The following is a 27,943-nucleotide window of genomic DNA, read 5'->3' on the forward strand; positions in this document are numbered from 1 at the left end:
TCAAAACTCTTGCGTTCAGGTGTCAGTACGCACATTTTAAGATAATTTTATGTAAAAAAAAAAAAAAAATCTCACTTAACGCACGTTAAAAGTTAAACCAGGTTGAACTTTGACCAATCAGAGACTTGGATTTGGTAGTAACAAATGGATGGCTTTCCTTTTTGATGGCTTTCCTTTATTCCTTCCCAAATTGATCATGAAGGAGAAATTATTGATTGCAGTTTGGGTATGCTTTGAACTATATGACACTTAGTCTTTAATATATTTAAAAGAGGTTTGCACCACTTCGACATTTTACACCAAGCTTCCTCCAATGGTAGGTGGAGGACATGCGGAAGTAAACAGTTGAAGAAGAAGAAGTCCCGGGCTTCTTGTCCAGGGTGAACACCATATGTAAAGGACTTGTCACACTGCCACTACGTAGACTTTGCAAACATTGCACAGATGAAAATTGGTCATAAGTGAATATACGTGGAAAAGTCAGAAAAGTTGTGGTCAAGTCGTGAAACTTTTTACAGATGTATCACGAATGAACCACGTTAAGAACATGGAAGAATATAAAAGTTATACATCTATGGTACGTGTGTGAAAAGTCCATTAGACGTGTGGAATGGTCGTGGAAAGCCACAAATTTGCGTAGGAATCTCGTAAAAATCATATAGAATTGCATTCGATTTATGTAATAATTGCATGTAAACTACGTAAAATATGCAGAAACTCCATAATTCTCAACCAATTAAAAAATATGAACATCTTAAAACTGAATTTAAAGCAAGACAAACTTATGAATTACGTATGTTATACGTGTATCACGAAAGACAGTGGAAAATGCGTGAAATATATGTAGTGGCGGTGTGACACGTCCTTTAAATGGGCATTCAGGAACCGACATGTAGCGCTTTCTTGAACCTGCCTCACATGCCCGGTGTGTACGTAGCTTCAGGAATAAAGCTTTTTTTCCTACACATTAATCACTCCACAAATAAAAACAGGGACACTAACTCTAAAAAACACAAGGTGAAGAGTGTAAATTGATTTCAGGTCTAAAGCAGGGCTTTATTCTACTCAATAATTTCAAGGGAGGGATGCACCATTGTGTGTCACGAAAATCTGAGAGGGATTTTCTGAATTCAATCCAGTAATTGGGGTATCTGCAGACTCTTGCTTTTCAGTGACACGCTCAGGTAATTGAAAAATAGGTAAAAGATGATCCATCACTGCTTTTAAAATCCATCTACAACCACTAAACTCACAATCACCATTTATAAAAAAAAAAAAAAATTGGCTTTGTATAATTAGGCACCGTCGTGCCAGTGTTTTCCACATCTTACTTACTTTTGCCTGTCGGCCATGCATAAAAATGTCAGGATGAAAAGAAAAGAGAAAAGTGATGAGATGATTAGAAAGAATCATGTGAAATTAATCAGAGAATAAAGGTCAGCTTTGGATAGCAGTGAATCGGAACAAAGCTGCTGTTTCTACAAAGACCTTCCTTTTAAACATTTATGGAGCCGCAAAAAGAGAACACTCCAGTTCCACCAGATGTGCCGGATAAGACGAGCAAGAAAATATCTCTGCATCTAAAAGCCTCACCACGTGTTTTATTGTTCAGCAAGAAGCTGCCCAACAAACAACTAAACTGCCTCTTTGCTGTTAAAAACGACTTAGCAAATGTGGAAAAATAATAGGACACATGGAAAGAAAGCACAATATAGAATACCCATTTGATTTAAAGAAGATATTTTGACAAAATCCCAACAGTCCAGTGAATAAACTTCAGTTGAACTAAAGTGGAGGTGGCTTTATAAAGATCTGGCTTGTGATATTTAATATTATTAAATTCTTTTAACAAAAACTTAACTATTTAGCCATCTGTATCTTCAAATTTGTGTTGAAATAATCTTTGTAATTTTTTTTTTATAGTTTTAATCAAGTCCAATAAAACTATGTTTATTCCGCTTAAATCCAGGTCATTAGAACGTTAAGCTAATATTCCTTATATGTGACATAACATGTAATGATGTGTCTAATTCATAAAAATGGTATAAAACTAAAAAAATGTGGGGAAAAAACACATTTTAGAGAAAAAAGAAGAAGACATATATATATATATATATATATATATATATATATATATATATATATATATATATATATATATATACACATTATATACATTATACAAGGAAAGGATCCTTTAGTCTTTATCAAAGCTACATTGGTGTGTATGAAGCTACTAATAAAGAAAATCCAAACTTTCTTTTTGTTTAACATATACTAAGAGAAAAGGTTTTATTCTTTATTGCTGCTATTAATTGTTGCTCTCCAATATGAAAACATAAATTCAAATTAACTTTAAAAGCTCAGAAGAAAATTTGTATGTTCTCTAATTTTGAAAAAAGAAAAACAGATTTGGATTTAACCCCTCGATGACTATTGTTGCACATATGCATCAAATTTTTTCTGCTCCAAACCTGCCTTAACTTAACCTCTACATATCAATTTTTATTTCACGGCTTAAAATAAATTCCAGTTTCAAGGGGTTAAAAGAAATTGTTGTTCAAAAAAATATATAGCAGAGTCACAACTCCAGTTGAATTGACTGAGTTTTTATATTTTTTAAGTCCCATTATGTTGAATCAGGACGCTTTAGTTCAAAATTTCCCTCAAATCAACTTTATTAACAGTATATCGTCTAAATCATATGTTATCCTCCAATGCTCCCAAAATCAGATAATGTAGGTCATTGCAGAGCTACCATAATACCCATTATTAATAAATAACGTTTCTGTATGTGTAGCAGTTAAAAACATGCTTCATTTAATGTGCTGCCAATAAGAAGTTGGGCTTCATTTTCCACAGGTAATTAAAAACAGGCATTAAAACCTAACTTTATCAAGAGCACAGCCAGAGGCAGTAAAAACGGAGCCTGGAAACCTGTCCACAAAGCACTTTGGTAATGAACCTTAACTCTGAATCTGCTAACTTTTACATTTTGTTACATTTTATGGGCTATTAGGGATTTCGTCCCAACAATACTACTTCAGAAATGTATTTTCACAAAATAACAAAAACAAAACAGACTCTTCTTTTTTTGCATTTTAAAATCCCATGCAGCCATAAATATAATTCATTTTTGCCCAAGGTTGTCTTTACAAACTAAGAGCTATATTTATTTTAAATATCTCATATCCAAGTTAATTTCCACACACATTTCTCAGGGAAGCTCTGGGCCTGCACACACGCTTCTGTCATTCGGATGTAGCTCCTACTATCTTGCATATGGAGTGCTATCATGTTAATGGAAATGAAGAGGCATATCAAGGACAGACAGGGAAGCAGTGATGCATGTAATGCTGATAAAAATTCCTCTCAATTTCGTCTTAACGCTCCAGTTAGGAATTATAAATGAATTGACTGAGTGTTTCTGTGAGTTTATGTGCTTTTATGAAAAGTTTATATGCTGTGTCACCCCTCCCTCAATAAATCAATAAATAATAAATTAGTGAATTCTATGGTTAGACAGAGGATTATTCAAGCAGGGTTTTCGAGAAAAGAGGGACTAACAGAATAAAAGTAGATACAAAGAAATAAATACAATCTTAGAAATAAGAAAAAAATATTAATTTCATCATCATGAAAGTATAATCTAGGGTGATGTCAACATAACAATGAAACATTCATAAAAGCAGAGGCTCACATGATATTGTTCGTATTTAACTATATTAACGTGATCCCATTAGCATGATTCCAACTATCTCTAAAAACCATTTGTAATATAACTTGGCTCATGTTTTCTGCCCTGTAGTTCATCACTAATCCACTAGGGGCAGTAGAAGGGCTTTTCCTGCTCATTTCAAAATGGTTGCCTCCGTGGAATCTTAAAAACACTTTTGGCGGGAAACGTTTGGCAAATTTTTTAGAACTTTATGATAAGATAACTCATTGGTTATTATTCCTTTTTGTAAATGACTTCTTGCCATATTAAAAAACTTTAATGTTTTTATATTTAATTATTTCATAAAACAGTTATGTTAAAAATATTTGGATCAAAACTTTTCAACGTATTGACCTCATGTCAATATGTTTGCATTTTGAGCTTACATATTATAAAGACACTATCCATAACTCAGAAAAAATATATTGCAATATGATTTTTGTGGATTTCATAAAAGGGTTTAAACAACATCTTAATTCCAAAAAACAAATTTGAATTTTTCTGACAATTCTTTGATGTAGTGGGCTTTACAGAGTTAAGAAGAGGAGCCCTGATAGTCCATAAAACATTGCTTGGATAAGCTACCTTCACTTTATTTTGCAATTCTAAAAATGTATGTAATGTAACACAAGACATTTAAGCTAAGGTCTGAACCAAAACAAATTTCATGTTCTAACACGTTATGTTGATCTTTACTAACTAACAAAAACATTATAAATTTTGAGGAGCTGCCGTACATTTATTAAAAACTCAGTCCAATCTCTATGTATCTTTTTTTATTTAAGATGGAAATTAAGCAAAATGAAATGTAAAAAAAAAAAAAAAGCACATTAAAATAAAAGTCCCAATTTAAAGATCAACCCCAATAAAAATGTCTTTTTGGTGTTTTTATTATACTTTTGTGGCATTTTTCTCATGATGGAGGGACAAGTATAAAGAAAGTTTACCTGCAAATTGAATTTCTGGGTATTTCTTTATTCAAATCATTGTGAATCAGGAGCAGACAAAAAAAGAAATGTAGTTTGAAAAAAGCTTATTTGTGATGCAGAAAATCCACTGGGTGGCCCGCCAGCTCCATGCTCAGCATTGGGGAGAGGGAGAGGGGGCGGATCTGCGCCCTTCCACAACTCAGAAGTAAATTTCTTAATGAGCTATTGCTGCTCTACAGAAATAATGTCCTACAAAATGCTCTGTTATTTTCGATAAAAATGGTAAAATCAGAGTTGAAAGACCACTGGAAACAATGTTAAAGTAAATCAAAAGACGATGGAGTGGGTCTTTAAATGAATATCTGAACTCTACGCGTAAAAATGTAGGATACATGGGGGCATTTTAAAAGAGTAAATGTATCAAATCAGAGGGTTTTGTAAAAATAGCTGATAGGTTGTGGTTCCAAGTTTGGAGAAATGGTCCTTTATGGATTTGTGTGACAAAAACTGTTCAGAAACTACATTTTTTTAAAAGATTTAAGTAAATTCAAATTTGTTTAATTCCCCAAGTCTTGATCAGTTTCGAATTGAGACTAACTTCAGACTTCCACTGATTGGTTCAATTGCACACCAGTTTAGTTTAGATGACAGGTGACAATTTCATTTTTCCTTTTCTAATCTTTTAATGGTAATTGCATGTTCTTTATCTCTTTTGCACCACTCCTTTTAGTTGCATAACATGTCCCTAAAATGTTGGAACGTTTATTAAAATAAATCCAGATTCAATTATGAATGTCAGCATCTCTTTTTCAAACTAGGGGGGTGAAATGACTCCTCTTTAGATGACCACAGAGCCCCCAGAGCAGCAACACTACCAATGTGTAAAGTTGGGCAGCTTTTAAATGAGAGCTAATGTCTCTGCTTAGCCTCATTAATGTAAATGGCACTGTTACGCTTCACTCACATGGCGTTGTCTCCCAGTTCCTCATACAGGTTGTTGGCAGCTCCTCCCCCAGGTTTACCTGTTGGCAGTGCCATCTGGATACGGGCTGTTTTGGCACACTCTGCTTGGCGCCTGTTGATGGCATAAAACGAGACAAAGTGCTAAAAAACTGATCCTCAAAATGTGTCGTGACACAATAAAATGTAAAGTACTGTTTTGAAAAATCCAACAGGGAGCCGGCAAGTGGTATTTGGTTTACTACAAGATAGAAATCTGACGAAAGGGGTTGGAATAGTGTGTAATCGTTACTTTTCATCTACCACTTTCAGAATTTTCTTCCCATAGAAATAAGAAAAAGTGTCTTCGTTTTGGTCAGCTCTAATTTAACATCACCTAAATAGGTGTGTCTGCTGGTTCTATTAAACATTAATAACAAGCCAAAAATGCTAAAGGAAAAATAGAATAATCTCAAACCAACAAATAACAAAAAACAACTTTTCTAAAACTTGTTTTAGCTGGAAAAGAATAAGTTGGTACCACTTCTGATGCATTTGTCTTTGTCTTAATGTTGTCCTACAGTCCTGCTTTAACCCTTGTGGTGTCCTAGGCACTTTACCATTGGGAGTTGGGTCATCTAGACCCACTAGACAGTGCTCTGAACCTTTTTTCTTCAATGATTTGTGATCTTCACTGGTGTCCATGGATTACATGAAATCTTTCCACCTTTATCCACCTTTGTCATGGTAGGGAGAACACGTCAATGTGAGGGTGGGGTCATCTAAGATAGCACAAAGGTTAAACTGTTTACATTTCCTTACTAGATTTTCCTAAAATTTTCTTTCAATTTTCCTGCATAATTCGTTATCCTGACATGCCTTTTATCTAGCATTTTAGGTTTATTTATTATCGCATGGAAGTTGAACCCTTTTAATTAAATTTTAGATGTTTTATTTTCATGAAAGAGCTTACATTAAGTGTTCAACTCTTTAGCATCTAAACTTAAGCTCTAGGTTTGACATTTTTTGAATTACCAAAACTCCTCAACCACAATTAAGGTGATTCCAGCGGATTCTATGTTCAGAAATCTTGGGGGATAACTCTTTAATCATTAATGCATGTATATTTCTTGCCGGTAAATGGTTGTGTGCAGACTATTTTTTCTTTTCTTTTTAACTTTGTAATATCGACTACCCCCACTCAAACCAGTATCCCCCATCTCTGACATCCCACTCTCTTTCTTTCTCTCCTCTTTTGTTTCTTTCTTCCGTCCGGTCCAACAAGGAATGCATACAAATATAATTTTCATCAATAAAGCTTAGCTCAATATAACCTCAAATACAAAAAGGGGTTTATACAATTATACACTCAGTCTTTTGAAGATCCACAAAACCCCAATTGTAATAATAAAATCTGTCCAATACAAGAGGTAGTCTGATCTGTTTGCTCAGCTGTTGGACAGGACAAGTTAGAGAAGAAAATAAATAAATAAATAAATAAATAAATAAATAAATAAATAAATAAATAAATAAATAAAAGAAAGGAATCTGCCAGTGAGGTATCAAAAGTGGTCTTACCAAGAATTCTCATTTTGATAAAGTCACTCAGACATGTTTTTCTGAAACTAGGATTGTTAAAAATGTTTTTGATTAGATAACTTTTTTGCAGAGAACATTTTTTTTTCTTGAAACAAGGGCCTTTTAATTTCTTAAGATTCAGTTTTTACAGTGAAAAAACCCAGAAAAGAATCAAGTCATTGAATTTCCTTTCTGCTTGTTCCGTCTCTTTTTCTTAAGTATCAAACAGCTTTCATTACGTTTTGCTTTTTTGAGATCCCAAGAACCATCGGTCCCCTTGGTAACTTGTACTAATCTGTTTTCAAATTTAGGGTCACTCAAATCCTTATTTTATGTTTAAGTTCTATTTTTTTTTTAAGAACCCTAAACTCTTCAGAAATGGAATTGCACAGTGGAAGCAGCAGTTTGATAGAAGACATTACTGAGTGTGAGATGCTAACACATAACTAACGAGTAAAATGGTAACAGAAACTGATCTTAATCATTAAAATGACATCAACCATTTTCAAAATCAGTTTTTTCTTAAATTTATATTGGCAGTGAGGTTTGTCTGCTGTTGCTCGGTCGTGATTTGAATAAACTGTCCTACACTAACACGCTTGCGCCCGAACATTTCCTCTTTCACTCCTTAGGACTCATTTGTTTGATTGTCTACAAACAAAGCCTCCCGTGTTTGATTGCACAGCAAAAGTCAACAGATTAACCACATTGAAAGGTGTTTAACAACGATGGCATTCATATTTTGTCTAGAAAATGAGAAGGAGTACTCACTCTTTGAATCTTGCGGCGACAGAAAACGCAGCAGATGAGACAGAGAAGGATTTATGATTACTTCAAGCGTAAACCACAGTGGAAATTTGCTCTTTGTGCAAAGACGTACACAAGTCATTTACCAACATACAGCAGTGATTATGAGGCTTACGTGTCCCTCTTTTGTCAAATCACATCACTTTTCAGTGGGACATGATTCAAAATACTCAGATTCTGGTTACATGTGCAGCAACTCCGGAACGTTGATGGCTTTTATGGTGGTTAGTTGAAAAAAATGAAATCTGTGTGTGTGTTGGGTTGCTTTGCAGAAAACTAAGATGATGATAAACATGCTAACATGCGATGAACAATAAAGGCTTAACTTCAGCTAATGACAAAGCTCCTACGTAAATACATGAGTATTTCATCAAAAATCTTTATTCCTTTTTCCAGTTCTGTTTTGTCCTGAAGTAGAACACATCATCATATTAATAATTGGTGTTTGTATTTTACAAAACAGTGATTCTAAATCTCAAACAGCCGACACTAATCTCTGTATTTTAACACAATCACAAAAATAAAACATTAAAACTATTTTCTATGTATCCTATTGTCTAAATCGTCTGCTTAGGCAATCATTGCCATTGAGGTTGTTCTGCTTTTACTTTTCTGCTTGTTAAATTTGTTAAAGCACAATCCAATCAGCGGCAGCAGATTTAATAGGAGCTATTTTTAATTAAAACATGATTATGTTATTTGTACTTACTGTCTGTAGGTGATAATGACAATCAGTATGGCGGGAACACAACAAACAATGATGATAACTGCCAACGCCAGCAGTGCCCCTTCTGTGTAGCCCACAGACTGCACGGCTTTCTTTACGCTGGTCACCAACTCGGGGGTTCGGATTTCCAGAACTCGCCCACCGGGAGGAAGTAAAGGCTGGAATTCTTTGTTGATTTCCAAAAGCTTTCCATCAAGGAACCTTGGAATGTCGAGAACAAAAGACATGATGGAGAAAAGAAAGTTCTCGGCGATCAACAGTCAAAAGGTACATTCTCGTATTTTACGCACTATAGAGTGCATCAATGAATGGTCTATTTGAAATGTAGATCAATTTCACTGAAAGATTGGAAACTTCCTTCATTGTTTTAACATAAGCTTAGAAAAATAAAGGAATAGTTGGTATAAAAATCATTTGTAGGTCCTAGTGTTTTGACTTATTACCAGTACATAAAGGTTCTTACTTGTAGAGCTCTTGTGTGGCCACAGCTCTGTTCGTCAGAGGGTCGATGGCATAAATCATCAGATCAGATTTGGTGTAATCTTCCTGATCCATCCCTTCCCCGTACCGATGAGGCCCTATGGTTTCCATGACAACCTTTGCTCCCGGTATCTGCTCCTGGACGTAATGTTCCAAAATGCTGCGAATGCAAAAGAAAGCACTGATGTTTGCAAATACTGTATCAAGGAGTAAAACCTTGATTACCATAGTTTATTGAGCATCTTATCTACTGAGGATAACCAACACGGCAGATTAAGCAAGCAGAGTCGTTTAGGGTGGAAAATGAAAAAGCAAGGAGGACCTCAGGGTGTAATAAACAGCAGAGATTCAATCAGTTCTACAGTTTACATGTCAGGGAAAATAATCACACATCTAGTCTTTTAATTAGCTAAAACAATGCATCAATGCACAAGATAAACAGCCCGTTATGCTTCCGCAACGCACTTTTGCTGTAGTTTGGCGTTAGCGTGGCCGAGTAATTGCAAACTCAAATCTATGTCTGTAATTTGAAATCTTTTTTCAGTGCAGTTTGGTAAACAGATATGCGCTTGCGTCTCCTGTTCCGAATATAGCAAAATAGTAAAAATTAGTAAAAATAACAGTTAAGTAATAACATGCCGTAAGCAAAATCCGCAAAGTAGTCACTTTATTTTTTTTTTACAATGAATATAGATGTTTTTAGGCTCTAAAACTTCTCACTACAGACTTTATACACTTTTCTCAGACAGATATTTTCACACTTAAGTTCGCAAAGTTCAAACCTTTGTACAAAAATAAGTCCAGTCTAAAGACAAAGTCCTACTTGCAAGCTGAACACATTCTGTACAGGAGACATGGCACAGAGATTGATTGATAATGGCCAACAGCCAATCAGGATGCAGAGCACAGTGCACAGTAAAAAGTAAAAGTAAAATTGCTTTAAAAAATCTACGGTGAAAAGTGTTGAAACCATAACGTATGACCTAATTTTAACTTTATTTTACAGGCAGATTTTCTAAAAATATGAGTAATGTCATTTCAGAATAGTGCTTTATGGCTGTGATTATCAACCATATTGTTCCAAACAAGGAGTCTAACCCTCTGTTTATAAAACCTTTAAACTTAACAAACCTTATGAATATGGGCAATTTTTATGAGCAAATATTTTTTCGGTTGACTGGAGCGACAAAATCCTTTTTACAGACAACATCTTTTATCCGCCTCAATAATTATTTTACTAGTTGGCCTAAGGCAAGTCAGAGAATAACAAGACCATAAGTGTATTTTTTTATTTTTTATTGGAGCAACCTCATTAAACCTGCAGACTAATTTTTGCTTTATAAGGTAGCACATAACTCAGCTCCACCTGCAGATTTTATCAGCCAAAAGGCCCACTGAGCGTGTCACCAGAGGATCAGTGGGAGATGTCAGATTTCTGTGTTATAAACACCTTTAGTCGGTCAGCCTGGTCTGTGAGAGGTTCCAGAGGGAGGAACTTAATACTAGAGCAAATGAAACTGTTACCAACTTATAAAGCTTTCAGTAAACATTTAAAGTCCCCTTCCAATGAAAATCCGTTTTTTGAATTTTTGATGTATTCCTGTGGCAAAGAGAACAAATGTAATAAGAAATCATTTTTTACATTTATTCTTTTACCATCATATCCAAAACTTTACAGTTAAGAAATGGTCTCTTTATACATGGGGATAAAAAAAAGCCATCAGACTTAAACCATTCTGCTCACAGATTTGTCTTCCACACTGTCAGCTAGGGAGACTCATGTTATGAAATATTGCTTTCTGCCCCCCCGTATCTGCTTACAACACTGCAGCCGTTCACGTTCGTGTCTGTGTGTGCTTTTGTGTTTATTGATAAGAACACAAACCAAAATGTGAAGGCGCATCATTTTGGGTACCCTCCTCCTGTCAAAAATGTTTTTTTTTTCCTAACTTGTCTCCAACAGCTGAGCAAGCAGATGGGAGCTGAAGGCCTCTTGTGTTAGACACATTTTACAGTTTCAATAGGGGATTTTGGACCTTCGTACAAATAGAGTGTATATTTGTATAAACCCCTTCTGTATTTGAGGATAAGCTTTATTTATTCTTATATCTACATGCATTCATTGATGGACCAGAAGGAAAAAGAAAGGGGAGGAAGTTAAAGGGATGATAGAGATGGGGGATGACGGGTTAGATGGGTTGGCACTCCTGTCAAAATCTGAAAAACTTTTGGAAAAAGAAAAATTATTATTGTGCACTTTATGGTGCGTCAGATTTGTGTCCACCTCCTCCCTTTTGACATGTGACAAATTCTCTGTCCAAACATGGGACTCTTACCAAGACACCTTTCTATCTGTGTTTAAGCCTTTAAACCCTTTTTCACAACAACAAATTGTTAGTCTGACACTGAGCTTTAAGGGAAAGTTGGAAATCTTACCTGAGCAACTTCTCTTTATTTTTGTCCACATAGGTTGGAGGGACATTGGACACAACCACCTGCATGTCAAGCTGGTTCACAACTGACACCTGCACAAAAGAAAGGAAGACATTTTAGGACGCATTTACATGTCTAAATGCTTAATGTTTCCACTTGGATGCTTTAAGAAATAAAACGTACCACTATCTCTGCCTTGCTGCTGTGGCCTTGACCGTAGTTGTCAGTGGCAACCACTTCAAACTTAAAGTAGGACCTCCTCATGTTGCGGTACATGATGGCCGTCTTCAGCACACCGCTGTACGGCTCGATGACGAAGCCGTCTTTGCTGTCTTTGGTGTCTTTGCCTGCAGGAGGGGGGATGATCAGCCGGTACATCATGGCACTGTAGTTACCAGTGTCTTCATCCAAAGCCTGATTTGTGAAGAACACAGCAATTACTGCAACGTCATTTTGGCATTCACTGTCATTTTAAACACCAACATTGAAATTGCGCTATGTCATGGAAACTAATGCACAAAATGTATGTTGGAATATAATGAAAAGACAACAAAATATATGTTGGTTGTGTGACATTTGTTCTGTGTATTTGACCCCACCCCTCAGGTGGCAGTAAGCTGCAGACACAGCTGTACTCAGGAGGTTTAACCCCTCAATCGAAACCCTGGTGAGAGTCAAACAGGAAGGGATTGGGTCCCATTTTTTTGAATCTTTGCTATGTCCCAAATGTGGATTTGTGTATTGGCAGTTTTGGGGCGAACAGTCTGCCACTCGACCACTGAACTGGTCAAAGAAATATTTGATACAAATGACTTGGTTCCAATTTTAACATAAAATCACAAATGACTGAGTAAATGTACAGTTGTTGTCTTTGAATGCCAAATAAGCCCATAAAATAATTTCCCCACCACCGTGCCCTTTGTGATAAATTATTTGTTTATTTTTAGCCAATGCAAAAGCTCTGCTTTTGTGTTCGTCATCAAAAAAACTTTACTTAACTCCTCGTCATTTTTTAGAAGACTTTTTTTTTCTGGCAGTGCTTCTGAAAGAAATTGTAATCATACTGAAAATAATATGGCATGTTAACTGTGTGAAGTATGCATAATTAGAGATTATGAATCATGACATTTTAGTTTTTTTTCTTAGAGCATGATGTATTTCTAAAAAAAAATCCAGATTGATATTTAGCAATAACACTTTTATTAGATCTCTGTTGCCTCCATGTCACCTGAATATTTAGTATAAGCTGCAAAACTTCTGCTTAGACATAGATAATCACAGTCGCTAATGATGTCTTAATCAAGTGCTTGTAATTAACATCCCTTGGATGCTATTTTCCCTCTTAATCTCTATGGAAACCATGAGACTGTAATTATTTGTCATTTCGTTTGTGTACAGCGATTCTGCAGAATTGGTCATTGTTTTTCTATGCTTTTGAGGTTGTTTAAATTAAATTTGTTATGTGATAAATTTTTATGATTTGCATCTTTGTCCCCTTTATTCTGTACTATTTTACATTGACTTTTTTGTCCTTTATGTAATTGAGTTGTCAGTCATTTCCCTCTTTTCCATCACTCATCCTTGAGGGATTCTGGTGTAAGACTGTATCTGTCTTCATACAATCCACTTACTTAAAAACTTTTTTTGTTTTTTTTACTCCTATTTGGTGAAATGATGAAACTAACTGCAACAGTTTTTGCAACACGAGCCTGGTTTAAAATAATGCTTTGAGCCACAGATCTGCTAATTAATCAGGTCATTTACGTACACGTTCTGAGATCTCACTTTCCCACGTTCAGTTTATTGAAATATTGACAGATTTGTCTTTGTTTTACTCTTAAGTGATCAAAAGACAGATTTCATAGTTTACCAGAAAATGTTCAACATATAATAACAGAATTCCTAACTTAACTTAGAACAGAAACACAATCGGTTATTAAAAATAAACTTGATTGAACTGAGCTGATTTAAAGAAATAATGTAAACGTGACCAAACTGCACACTAGGTACGTTGGTTGGTGCCACCTCCTGTACGTTTTGATACCTTTTTTTGTAGATAAGTCAGTGAGATTTTTGTTTTCTTGTTTTAGTTTCAGAGTTGTGATAGCTAGGCCGGGTTTCGTTCTATTTATTTAATTCCTTTGGCCCAACCCCCCCTCCTCCTCTTTCAATAAAAAACCCTTAAAAATCATCCATTGCATGTTTTTTATGTTACGTAAAATCCAGCCCTAGACCCGTATGCTTGTGGACGTAACACTGTTAAAAAAGACTGAATGATCTAATGAACATGGAGACATGTTTTCCAATATAGCAATAGCGCTAAAAAACTCGATGGTAGTTTATCCCACACACGACAGTTGTGTGTTAACACGCTTTTGGGCGAGCGTGGTGGATAAAAATGACACACGTCGAAAAAGTCGAAACCAGTAGAAACGCCACTTTGATGTGTAAATCGTGTCCGGTGTGAATGTACCATTGGCAGATTTGTTCAGAAGCCTTGTACTTCTCTTCCAAAATTGCAACTTCTATATGTTTCTTCTTCATTTATGATACATCTCCTGCAACTTGTACTCCAGCGCGATAAAATAAATATAGTGTGTTAGTAGCATTTAATAGCATAAGGTGTGCTTAATACCAGATGTAATTTTGACTTTTGTCTTCTTATTTAATGGGGAATGGCATCAGGCAAAATGTCATCCAAAAAAACTTGATCCATAGATGTCACCTATTCATTTGTAAGCCATAGATTTGTCCATGTTCATACGTTTGTTTACCAGGCATAAAACAGTCATTAGCCTATGCTGTGCAAAAGGGCTTCATGCCAATTATCTGAACATAGTAAACACAAGCAGTCTGAGCCTGCACTTCTCCACCAGGGTTGAATAAATAATTCCTGGATTCAGATCCGTATCAACATCAAAACTTAATCAGGTCTATGTTGGACTGGGTCCCAGCTGTTGTAAAAATTTCATGGAAATCTATCTGGAACTTATGACTCTCCCTGCCAAAAAGCTGACAAGCAGATGAACACAATAACAAACAAACCCCCATTAACCGCACAGGATCCTTGGCAGTAGTAGCGGCTGCCTCCAGTGTCATTAGTGTGCTGGTGATGGGGAAAGTGACATGCTCGGGGTCTTTGCTTTAGTGATCAAGCAAAAGATGACAAAATATCCGTTTTGCCATTCTTAAATCATGACTGGCTGTTAATTCAGCCATGCTCATTTTAATAATACCTCTGATGATGCAGATAATTCAGTGGCTGACAATTTTTTGTAATTTCTCACATTTCACATTCTGGTTTTTGTCCTGACAGGCCTGTTCAAGTGATTCAAGTGAAGTCCTACTAGTATGTTCTGTCTTTTTGTAGGGCTAAAGTAAAGTAGTTGACTTTGACAAGTCTAGTTCATATGGGTGAAGGGAATTTTATATTTAACCACATTTGTAAAATGGTTCCTCCTGTTGTGTGATTGAAAAAATTATATACCTCTTTTCTCCACTGGTTAGTCCTCATATAACATTTGCGGTAGAATGAGGTCGGTGTAGGGTCAGTAGTTGTTTCCATGACAATGAGTCACATCGCATTTCAAACAGTCCATTTCTTGTGAAAACAATTTGAACGTAAAAAAAAAAAAACGAAGTTAAAGTACTAATTTTTGATTTAATATTGATAGTGACCATAATCAATCAGGATAATGTTACTCAGAGGAAAAAACTGTCTGACTCAAAGGTTTACACCCTTGCATCGTCCGTTGATTTCTGATAATAGATGCTTCATTGGGTATTATCTCTTTCGTGACTCATCAAATACAAATTTCCTGAGTAAATCTAACCTTTGGAAAAACTGTAAAACTGGTACATGATCATTACATATGATTTTCTGAATGATTGTTTAATGATAAGCAAAATTGAGAAAATAAAATAAAATGAAGCCATCTTCTTGACATTATTTTTGCTAATCATAAATAGACATTTTTTCATTTATACCACAGTACGCACACAGAACACATTGAATACATTAAATACAACGATAATCAAATAGAATTGGATAATTTACTTGCAGAACAGTGGTCTGAGGCAAACCTATATTAACTGGCCTGGACCTATTTTAAGTTGCTATGATGTTACATTTTCATAACACACCTTTCTCTCTTCCCACCAGCCTAAAAAATACTTTCATCAAGCAGTTTCTTTTCAAGAGGACTTTTCAAACCCCTGATGTTGAGAAATCTCAGACTGACAATCCCAGCAAGGCTTTGGAAGATGCTGCACAGCTAGCGCTAGTGGTCATCTTAGTATTTAACATATGAAACTCAAAGCTGTAAAACCTGGACATCTTAAATTATGAACATAAAGCCTGATTTTACTGTCAGAAATGACATTTTCATTCACACAGTGTAGCTATACCAGTTAGTAGTGGATGCACTTTATTTTTCCCCTGTGCAGAAACAAGATATAATGCAAGATAGGGCTTCTTTAATAATTCCTTTCAATGAAGTATATATATTTTTTTTTTAATACACCAATATGTAAATAAAAAATGTCCCCCTGTGAAATACATTTAGATGCAAGTTAAATTGTCTTGTCTGGGAGAGATGAACAGAGCTGCTTAAAATAATGTAGACTTGGATCCAAACTGGAGGTGCAGCCCTTTAGGCGAGCTTCTATTCCCACATGAGCGTTTAAGAAAATTAGGCTGAGATTGATTACTCATCAGAGTGAATAGAAGAAAGAAGAAAAGATAAAAAGGTCCCAAAACAATGAGGGACAAGAAGAATCAAATAACTCCTCCAATTTCTAAGAATTTTTCAGGGAAATGGGAATCTGTGAGGTAAAAAACAAAAATTCTTAAGCAAATGAATGAAACTCGAAAAGTATCTTCAAAAGATAGTTGCTTTTTTGAGGATTTGTAACAAAAACTGTAGAAAAGATTTTGTATTTGTAATGCCAACATGCTAAATCATTTTGCATCTTTTCCCAATATTTTACAGCACTAAAAGGAATTAATAACAAATTAGATTAGTGGATAAAGTTACATAAAGAAAGAATAATAAGAATAATAAGATAAGAAATATTTTTCTTATTCTTATAATAATAAGAATAAGAAAAATATTTCTTCAAACCAGCAACTTTTCTGTTGGTTTTATATCCGTAGCAACCACTTTATTTTGGGTCGCCTGGGGATGATGAACAGGTCTATGTCATTTTTAGAAGAAACTGTAAAAGTACATTTTTGGATTTTCTCTGCAACAGAAGATTTTTGTTAACAACACCCTTATTCCTAATATGGTCATATAATAGTGATTCCTTTAGCTTGAGCCAGGAATTCAATTATAAAACTTTCAATATATTCAGGTAAAAGTATTCGAGCAACAGGGGAATGCCATTCTTGTAAGCTTGCAATGCTAACGCCATTCAAAATGTGTAAAATTTTGTGAGGGTCACTTGAACAAAATGGCTGCCTAGACGTAGATCCTGTGACCAGCCCATAATAGTTTTAATACTTAATTTAGATATTCCTGCCATGTTTGTCTTGGTTCAGTAAGTGCATCTTGAAATGTTTTGTTTTGAGCCCTAAAATAGATTTTGACCCCATTCATTTAGTTGATGTCATCTTTTTTGGGGGGTGGGGGGTAATTAAAAAATAGATGTACTCTTTGTTTTCACTGGGTCCAAGGTGCATGCACATTTTGGTGAGTTTTGAATATGTAGCTCTGAAAATATGAACGTGAACCTCAAATAAACCTCTTTAGAATGATGTGATGAATTACTTATATCAGGAAATTGTGACTTTTCTGTCCATCTTTTATATCCTTCATGCTTTCATCTTGATGTTAGTGGGACCTGCTTTCATTCCTGTCCATCTTTCATCACCATACCATTGTAAGACACAAAACCTTGACAAGTATAAATATGAACCATGGTGATATTACAAGAAAATACAGAAAAAGAGTAAAATTGAGGAATTTTGAGCACCCAATGTGGAAAACCTTCGTTTCCAAGAGGAAGCTCTCATTTACTCTCAACTTGAAGCAGTTTGGCTCATTCTCATTGACCATCAATGATCCTTCCTGCTGATTAGTTGGATCAGCTGATCTAAAGTTTGCTTTGATGGGATGCACCAGATCCAGGTAACCAGAAGAAAGTAGGTCACAAAGAGCTAGAAACAAAGGTGGGACGTCTCAAATCCATGCTGTGTTTTCTACAAATACACAGACTGACAAACAGAATTAAAAGCACTTTGATAAATTACATTTAAAAAGATATGTGTGCCTCGCATAACTGAAGTTTGATTAGAAAGAAAAAAATTGCCTCATTAGGTGACTGAGAGAGAGGCAGCTCAAGACATTTATCGAATGACTATAAATTCTAATTAAAGAGATGAATGAACCTCAAGAGGAGTTCATGGTCACATGGGTCATCCTTTGCAATTTTCTTGACAAATGAGCGTGTGAATGTGTGCTGATCACCAGAAGACTACATGCTTGACCCTCAGGTTGAGAGGATGATGTGTCTCCTTGTACCTCTGGAGTAAAAAGGATCACTGCAAATCAATACAAGGTTGTCACAAGTCACCGGCATTAGCCAATAACGCGATAGCTCGGTCCAGATGGGTGTGGTGACGTGCATGAGCCACATCTACAGTTCATGACTGGTCACTGGATGGTTAGAAATACAAATGTGTTTTTTTGCAGCCACCAAAAATTAATGCTGGCCTGTTTATGGGGAAGATGACTGGGGTTGTTCCCTCTGCCTCATTTCTGAACATGTACATTCATGGGAAAGATTTAGCATCATATTAAGCAGAACTGATGAAAAGCATGGTGTTGGGAAACTCAACTGCAATTTGCCTTTGGTGGAACTCTACTCCACTTTGCACACCTTAAGAAATGGAGTAGAGTAGGATGGTGTAGCGTGCTCTGCTACGTTTTTTTGGTGTTAAATGTATTAAAGCTGTTGGATGAACCGCCATTTCTTTACAACTGGGAATATCATGTTTTCTGTCAGTTTTAGGTTTGAGCAGAGTTTTTCAACCAGTGTGCTGCGGGAGATGGTCAGGTGTTCTGTGGAAAATTGTTCATTTTCATTGATCCTAAAACATTTACTGTGAGGAAACTGGATATCCTAAATAGGACTGTAAAATAGGAATATGTTTAGGTTCGTACCCCGCAGTTTCCTGCATACAGAAACAAATTAATAATGACTCAGAGACAAATACTTATCTTATGGGGAAGATTTACTTCGTACAAACAGCACAGACATTTTGCACGAAGGGGACAGACAGATGAACATGCTGCATTCAAAGTCTGAACACCGGAGCTCAGGAGGATGGGCTTGGTATAAGAACCCTGCACTGGACAATGGTGTGAAAATCACGCCCACAGGTTGTTACTGGAGAGGTGCTTCAAGGCTAAAAATGAAGATAACTCTGAGGCCTTCACGGATGCTTAGCAGATCACACATGCACAGAAAAAAGGGAGTGTGGGAAGGATCTGTGGGAAAATAGTTTATGCTGTCTTCAAATGTAATATAATTTTGAGATGATAATACGTGCTTAATGAAATAAGTTTGAACCATTAGTGTAATAAAAAGTTAAAGGCAGTTTCTAACTATTCTTAACATTTACCATCGCCAAGATATCAGTTTATCCAGAAAGGCCCTGATGAATTACTAGTTGGGATGTGAAAGATCATAAAAACTTTTTTCTCTGTGTTTATTTGATTCTAATAAAGACATTTCGATGAGAATAACGGTACCGAGATTTAGCCAATAGCCATTTTAGAAAAGCCCCGCCCCTTAAACTCTCTCCACCAATCATTCTTGGGGGTTTGAGGAATACGTCCTCAGTCTGACCAATCGAACGCCGTTAAGCTCCTCACTTTCTGGTGCCGACATGGCAGGATGTGTTGTCAGACAGTGTAAAAAGTGCAAAAAATAATAAAACTTAAAGACGCGAGTCTGTCCAGCTTCAGTGCCACAGTTAGCACTACATCTCCCACAATGCATAGGGTTAAAGTGACGGCATCTCTTACTGCGCTGCTGTTACTGTCATGAAGCATAACAAATGCAAACATTGGACAGACAAATTCAATTTCAGACTTTAAACACTTTTGAAAAATTTGAAGTTTTAATAAAACTAAAAAGAAACATGATTATGATTAAGTGCCCAACAGACACATTTAAACTAAATTGAAAACAATTTGTTTTTTAGTTCTAGCTTAAATCTTTAACAGAACACCAATGGGGGACCTTACTGTGTGGGGTTTGCATGTTCTCCCTGTGTGTGTGGGGGACTCTGGCTTGCTCCCCCCACCCAAAAACATCAATTAATTGTGCACGGGTCTGTGATTTGTGGCCCTGCAACAAACTAGCAAATGTCCAGTCTGTCGCAGAAGACATGAATATTGCAACTGTTCACACAATTGACAGAATTCCAACTGATTCTGAAGCTGAAAAAAGCAACCGTTTACACTTTACAACAGGAACGTGTTTATGTAATCAACGTCAGCATTGTAAAGCCGTATTGTGTTGCATTTTGGCGCAGTCGCTTTTTGTCAGTATTGGGAACCGTAGGAATTACAGTATTTAGTAGAAGTAGTTGAGTAGTTCAAAGTATTTTACTGTTCCTGGCAGTGTTAAAGGGTTAAAAAAATACACTTACATCTGTATGCATCCAATGACTGCAACATCTAGAAGCCCTTATAAGATCGTAATAATGACTCCCTAGCGGGACTCTCATTGTTATTTTCTTTTTTTTAGCTCGTCTCATGAGACGATTTAAGAATATTTCTCAGTAATCATCTTGAAATAGTAAAGTGCATATTTCTTTGCATAAGAATCAGTCTAAATATTTTGCAGCAACACATAAAAACACATTTTAGCATTTGTGAGATGAAGCCTCAAAGAAGCTTCAGAAAAGAATTTCAATATTTGGAGATGTGCTTTGCAGTTTTCACAGTCATTTCAAGTCTTCCATGCAAAAATAATAAAATGTTTGGGACCTTGAGGGTAGAAAATTGCCCTTACAGAGTTGAAGAAGTGCTCTAATAAGCATAAGCAACTCAAATGAAAACCTATAGAGACATTAGTTACACCTTCACGCTCCACTCCTAATTGATTATTCTACCTGAACTTGCAGGACAGAGGTGAAAGTCTTGGCATTTTCTGCAACTCCTCCAATGTAGAGAGGTTTGGTGAACACTGGTGGGTGGTCGTTCTCGTCCCGGACATCAATCACCACCTTGGCTGTGTTAGCTGGAACAGTGAACACACATAAAAGAATCCCATGTTAGAATACAAATATACTGGTTTTACTGAAAGTTCAGGTGGCCACCTCCAATGAAAATGCACGTTTCATGCTTCCACGTTCAGAATTCATGCACTCATACATACTCATGCAATTTTGGAAGACCGTTTTTGGACTCTATGTAAAAAAACGCTTGGCGATACTATGCACGTTTCCAGCCTTCAAACTTTGATCATTTAGGCACTATGATTTCAACTTATGGAGCAGGCTGTAAAACTCACCAAACTGAAATCAATATCTGGTATATATGGTGAACCCAGACATGACTAAAAGTCTTATATAGTCTACGTTTGTTTTTCAACCAAGGTCAGTCTACTGACATGACGATAATCAGAATCACAATAAACAGAACCATTTCCAAGCTGTAAGATTTGCACCACTTTGACATTCCACACCTAGTCTCTTTTGACTGTAGGTGGTAGACATGCACGAGCAAACAAGAGACAAAGAAAAAGAAGAAGCCCCTCTCTGTTAGTCCATTGTGAACACCATGGGCTAAACGCACGTTTAGCACATTATTGAACTAGCATCAAATGCCCAGCTCTTAAAAGCCTTCATTTTTTCAAAACACAACAGTGTGCCTTATAATCCAGAGCGTCTTGTACATGATTTACTCCTGGCTGTGCTTATTGATGAGGTACACAGGGCTCTATCAGAATGTCAGTCTGTTTTATGGACGAGCTAAAGAAGGTTGGGTGTTGTCGTAAAAAATACGCTAATGCGGCTAACGTGTAGCGGTGTAGGATGTTTTTTTAATGTGTTAATAACAAGGTTGAGAGTTAGCATTGCTAAAGTAATGTTTGTTTTGGCGGTGTCAGTCAGTTTTTTGTGTGTTGGGAGTTAAAGGCATTGTGAATATGATAATGAGCTAAGGCTTTTAACATGAATGACACTTTTAACATGGCTAATGTGTAGCATGTCAAAAACAAGTTCTAGAATTACTGTGAATGGAGTTAATAAAGTCTGACTGACGTTTCTTTTAATCTTGTCTCGCTTCATGTGCCTAATAGTTTTATGCACATTTTATTTGACCATAGGTTTAAACTTAGACCATCTATTGACGAGGCACCTTAGGATCCTGTGAGCCCTACAGTGCAGATAATTTGGGATACGCTGCTGTATACAAGTTTTTGAAGCCCGCAGATATTTGTAATTCAAAATGAAACCTTTAAAAGCCTTTAAAGAAGACATAATTACACATTTTCTGGAGTTTATCTGTATCTTGTGTTGACAATAACACAAGCTACAATATAGGACGCTGATCTCGACAAAGAAAAAACTATAACAGTAATTACAGAGCGCCTACACTGTAATTACCCTGTTTTGAGTACAATGCACAGAAATGATGATCCTTCAGTAAAAATTAAATCACGACTCATGATCGAGCCACGTTGTGCTTTTCTGCACTGGGCTCCGACTTGCTGCAAAGAAAATGCTTTGTCATCACCGAATGATTCTCTAATACAGGATCGCCTTTTTCTGGTCAATAGTAATTCAGCACTAAAAAAGTTTGCAGACTGGAAATGAAAGTAAAGGGGCTTGTCAATAACTGTTGAACTCCTAATTCATTATCTTCTAATTAACTTTTCAGAGGCAGTAGAACAAAATAAAGCCAAATTGACAAGAGAGACTGTATTTTTGAAGAGTGGTTCACCTGTACCATTAAACGCCCTGACCTGATCCTTTGGTGGTTGGAGAGGGAGGAAACATGTTCAAATTTACATAAAATTAGAAAATCCATCCACAGCTCTGTGTACACGATATGCCCTGACCTTCTGCAAAGGTCGTGGTCTGAAGCTGACGGCTGGAACACTCAAACTGACCAGCGCTCAAACAGCGTATTAGTGTACAGAGAAGACCTCAACTATGAATATCAATAAAGATTGTCTATATACAGTATATTCAAAGTGTAATAAAAAACCCCACAAAACTCATTATGTGAAAACATTTTATTTGGTCATTTTCTTGTTCCATTTTGGATTGCCAGCTCAGCCTCCTCTGCTAAACGTCCTGCATAGTTAAATTAGTTATCAATACTTTTTCCTTCTTTCCATTCCCAGATCAGAAAATGAATGAAGCACACAACCGGTCACTAACTAGCGGACCGCGGTCTGGATCCGAACCCAGACGCTCACTTGATCACATGATCATGCGGACCCAGACCTGGATCCCAACTTCACATAAAATTGAAGTTGGGATCTATTTTAACTGGTGCAGCTCTTGTTGTCGTTGCAACCAACACGCGATCACAAAACTTTTCAGTGACAGTTGTTACTTGAACGTACCTTGTCAATGGTGGTGTGAATGTAGCCAAAGATGCTAGTTCAAGGAGACCGCAATTACCTCAATTAATACCATATATCATTCAGTCTTCAGCTTGAATTTTCTATGTAAAATCAAAACAAAATCATTTTGGCAGTTTGGCTTTAACCTGGTCTTTGTTTTAAAGACATCAGGAAGAACATTAATTTTATTATTTTGTGGCCTTAAATAATCTTCATAAGAGTCAATTCATTTAAAAAAGATCTTTTCAGCAAAACAATGAGAGACATGCAGGGTGTTTTATGCAAATGGTGATGCAGATAATGCAGTTTTCTGGTGTATGTGAATCCAGGCGGAGGGAGAGGATGACGAAGATGCTTACTCTTTGAGGGGGCTCTGAGGTTGAAAGAGGAGTCAGCCTCCACCTTCAGGATGTAAGTTGATTTGGTTTCATAGTCCAGAGCCTTGGCTGTTGAAATCTCTCCGGAGGTTTTGTTCAATGTGAAGATATCTATTGACAGCCGAGGAGAGAAGAAAAACAGCAGGAAAAAGTCAATAAAGTTTCTTCACAAAGATGGGATAATTAGTTTAGTGTGCAAGTGTAAAAACCATAAAGTTTTGTTTTGCTGCTGTCAGAGGTATTTTTAGCAGACTAACAGCAAAAGTAAAAACACAAGAAACCCGGAAGAAGACTCACTTCCCTGGTTGCCGTCGACGATGGAATATACGATAGTTTGATTGACAGCTGCAGCCTTAATCGCCCCCACCAGGGTTCCAACGGCAGCCTCCTCACTCACTGGTGGAAACCTGGAAATGGATCAGTGCATCAACATTAGGCATTAAAAAAAGCTGAATATGCATGTGTGGACCGTGGGCCCGGTTCCTCTCTGAGGGCATCTGAGTTCTGGCAGCTTCAACATGTGTGAATTCAGTCTGTGAAAGTCTTCCAAATTGTTTCTCTTTACTCTGAAGGCTGAAAACAGGGCTGGGTGTCAGCCTTGATGTGGTCTGAGAGGGAGGAGTGGAAGTTTTCTGATAAATATTTATGCAAAAAAATAAAAAAAATAAAATTCAAATTCTGTATAGATACTCTTTTTTTGTCTTTAGAACATCCGATCGTGAGTTTCAAGTTTTTGTGTCTTTGCTACTGCAACCGGGAAAACGTTTTTCACAGTATATCCAATTCTAAGCTTACCAAACTAAAAGAGAGCAACAAACTGCAAGAAACTAAGTTTGATATCAGAAAATAATTACTAAAAATGTCCTCATGCAGAAACTGGCTGTGAGGTTTCTCCGTCCATGGGTAGTCTGACGAGGACCAGGGGCCGAGAACACATTACACCCATTTAAAAAATGTAAAATGTATTTAAATCTAAAATTTATGGCAAGGCTTCATTTAGTTATTAGGGTTCACTGAAACAGCCACCCAGAGGCGAAGGACCAGGCTACAAATAAGATGGTTCCTGATAAAATACCATTTACCCTGACCCCTAACCCTAACCAGAATTGTAAAAAAAAAAAAAAGACTTTAATTATAAATGAAAACGTGAAAACCTATAATTGTTAGGGTCGCTATCTAAAATAAAGATTTTTTCAGACGGGGTACTTCCGGTTCTAGTTGAGGACTTCTGGTTCTGGCCGTTCATGTGTGCAGCCAGGTCCTCTTGACCCGGGAGGGTTAAGGGCATTCTGTGGCTGATATTTTCATTGTCTTTAAGTCTGTAAGTGTTTTAAATCAATATATTTAGAAAAAAGCCTTATAAAGTTTGGGGCGACCCAAAAAAAAAAAAAAGGAAAAACAGTAAAATTATGGGATTTCAAGTCCGGAGCCTTGCTTGAAGATAAAACACGTGGAGCATTTTGTGAAGCTTTATTTACGGCTTTTATTCTCGTAATTTAACAGTTCTTACTTTTTTCTCGTAAATGTACGACTTTAAAGTCGTAATTAAGAAAAAAAAAATGTTTGTAAACTGGCCCTAAAACTCCATTGTAATATTTAAATATGGAACATCTTCAATGAAAAACTGCAAAGCATATTTTCAAAGGTCTACTTGTATAAAATGTTCTTTGTCTGAAAACACTCGTCCCATTTTCCGTGTTTAACACCAATACAACCTAATCCCCTATGACTTTAAATTTTTTTTAGAAAATTTCACATGAAAACTTTTTTTTTAACAAAGCAAACGTACGATATCTGTTTTAAAAAAAGAAGAAAAAATGGATATCAAAGTATAAATGTTTAATGCAAGATTTATTTATCTATGTTCTCTCCAATCAGCCCAGCTAAACTTTTAAGTGTGAAATGAGTTTCTTGCTGGAAAAAAAGACTTTGCTGAGCTTTGCAGGAAAAATGCAAATCAAATATTATCTGAGGTTTGTTCCTATTTGCACATTTTCTTTAAGAGCAAAAAAATGAAACACCCATGTGGTTAGATAAACATGCACTAACAGATACAAACTGGACACACAAATTCTAATTAAAAGGGAACATGTTTTTTTTGTTTTACTTATATGAGAATCTTTTCTTTTTATTCAGAACAATAATTCTACCATTTTTAAAAACGAATTGCAGTCTTGGCGACAGACTGGCGACCTGTCCAGGGTGCCCCAAATGCTTTCGCCCACAAGATAGGCTCCAGCAGCCCAGTGACCCCGAAAGGGATAAAACAGAAGAAGATGAATGAATTGCAGTCCGCAACAAGGATTGTGTACCTGGATAAATCGTAACCCTTGTGCTATCTTAGATGACCCAACCCCATAAAGGTGGAAAGATTTCATGTAATCCATGGACACCAGAGAAGATCACAAATCATTGAAGAAAAAAGGTTCAGCGCACTGTCTAGTGCAGGGGTCGGGAACCTATGGCTCGGGAGCCATAAATGGCTCTTTTGATGGTCACATGTGGCTCGCAGACAAATCTTTAATTATATATTTTTTTTTTATTAGACCAGTCCTTCTCGGGCGTGATGCGATGCCAGAGGCGCGCAGTAGTAGTGGGGCTTGTAGAGAAAACTTTCAGTTTACCATTATCTATTATTTCACAGAGTTTGTACCACCCGGAAACCTGTGAATTGCCGTGCCTAAAACGGCGCGCTCCCGTCTCTGAGGAAGAGCGCGCAGATGCGGGGACGGGATGTGTGAGGAAGAGGGGGGGGGGGGGGGCGGCAGCAGGTGAATCGCGCAGGGATGGTAAAAACGTAAACCCGCTTCCCGTCACTCACTGCAGCGTGTGAGTGTGTGTTTGGTTCCATGTCTGTCTCACATCTAAAGAACATGCAGACCTAAGATCCCGTTTAAATTCTCAACGCCTGCATGAAGCAGAAACTCACCACGTATCAACCAGACTAGACAATCAGCAAAACTACCACGAGAAATACTCATAATTTATCAGCAACAGCATAACAATGTTATTAAACAGAATCCACAGACTTATTGTACTTTAAAAGTGTTGAAATTGCATCAAATGCACACATTAATTTGTATTTTTAGTTTTAAACATATTGTCGCCGACTGAGTTTAACTTGGCTGTTGGGCCGCGTTAAAAGTTCTGGAGTTCATTGAACGCATCAAGCAGAGATCTGATTGGCCCTCAGTTCTGTCGGTCAGCCTATTGTTAGGTAATTTGGACCAATGGGGTTCAGCTATGGGCCGAATAAGGGAAATGGGAGGGCTGGAGCGGGAGGGAGGAGTATAAAGTTGGGAGAAGCGCTCTCGTCTCGGCGGGAGAGATTCAGGAGTTGCTGAATTAATTGTTCGGCGTCTGTTGCGGTCTGCAGTAACCAGAATAAAGAACCTTAAGAGAGGTTAAGTCTCCGTGCCTCTGTGTGGGAAAGGGACGCTACATTATTGTATGGCTCTTTCAAAATTACAATTAAAAATATGTGGCGTTTATGGCTCTCTCGGCCAGAAAGGTTCCCGACCCCTGTTCTAGTGGGTCTAGATGACCCAACTCCCAATGTTAAAGTGCCTAGGATAGCACAAGGGTTAAAGCAGTCTTAGATTTCTAAGATGAGATAAAAATGTCTTCCTAATTTCCAGAAAAAGATCTAATCCACAGGATGAGTTCATGTAATGTTTACTGATGTCTGTATGAGGGTTAACTAATGAGACAGTCTCCATTTGTTATGATATAAGATCGGATAATGACTTAAATCATTTGAATTTATGCACAAAAAATATATTTACCTGTTACAAATGATCTAAAAAACATCAATTGTGTTACAGTTTGGTTTTTGTGCACATTTATGAAATAATCCAGTTTTATTAAACTGATCTGTGGTGTGGTTTACAGTTTGAGGATGTAAGTGTAAATTTGTTTATTTAAAACAGCTTAGCAAAAATATAAATGTTAAAGTACTGACCACAGACAACTCCCAATAAGTTATCATTGTTTTCTTTTAACTTTAACAAATAAAATAAAATCGTATTGTATTTTATCAAATTAAATCAAATCAAATCAAATAAAGCACTCTTTATCTGTTACATAAAGTGATTTTCAAAATAATTTACAAAAACATGTAAAACACACAATGCCCACAACCCCCTGCCCCTGACCCCCATGCACAAAACATATTGAAACATAAAATAATGAAGGAATAAGTAGCAAAATGGAAATCTGGCTGTATTCTTCAGTAGGAAAACTACATTTTGGGGACCCCACCCCACTTATATTCACAGTGAATGATTCACCAGGATCCCCTTGATCAAAGCAAGGATGTGAGAGAGGAGGAAAACCAAGTTCAATTAAAAACACATTGTAACAA

The 27,943-nt window shown here is 36.6% G+C and overlaps 1 protein-coding gene across 3 annotated transcripts in view; it reads right to left on the reverse strand.

The window, feature by feature from the left end:
• Window positions 1-27,943, reverse strand: part of LOC101164350 (protocadherin-15) — a 231,738-nt gene that overhangs the window by 20,441 nt on the left and 183,354 nt on the right. For 2 of the 3 annotated variants that reach the window (XM_020711888.2, XM_011487983.3), the window contains exons 27-35: window positions 23,878-23,987; window positions 23,563-23,691; window positions 20,739-20,866; window positions 11,795-12,025; window positions 11,615-11,703; window positions 9,162-9,338; window positions 8,681-8,899; window positions 7,936-7,944; window positions 5,612-5,722 (exon numbers count right to left, since the gene is read on the reverse strand). In XM_020711888.2, the coding sequence (XP_020567547.1) occupies window positions 5,612-5,722; window positions 7,936-7,944; window positions 8,681-8,899; window positions 9,162-9,338; window positions 11,615-11,703; window positions 11,795-12,025; window positions 20,739-20,866; window positions 23,563-23,691; window positions 23,878-23,987 (1,203 nt within the window). Of the gene's footprint in view, window positions 1-1,335; window positions 1,342-5,611; window positions 5,723-7,935; window positions 7,945-8,680; window positions 8,900-9,161; window positions 9,339-11,614; window positions 11,704-11,794; window positions 12,026-20,738; window positions 20,867-23,562; window positions 23,692-23,877; window positions 23,988-27,943 lie in introns of all 3 variants that reach the window. The other variant, XM_020711887.2, reaches the window with a different exon arrangement.

The sequence above is a fragment of the Oryzias latipes genome, chromosome 19 (assembly GCF_002234675.1).
Source record: "Oryzias latipes chromosome 19, ASM223467v1".
NCBI classification, from domain to species: Eukaryota; Metazoa; Chordata; class Actinopteri; order Beloniformes; family Adrianichthyidae; genus Oryzias; species Oryzias latipes.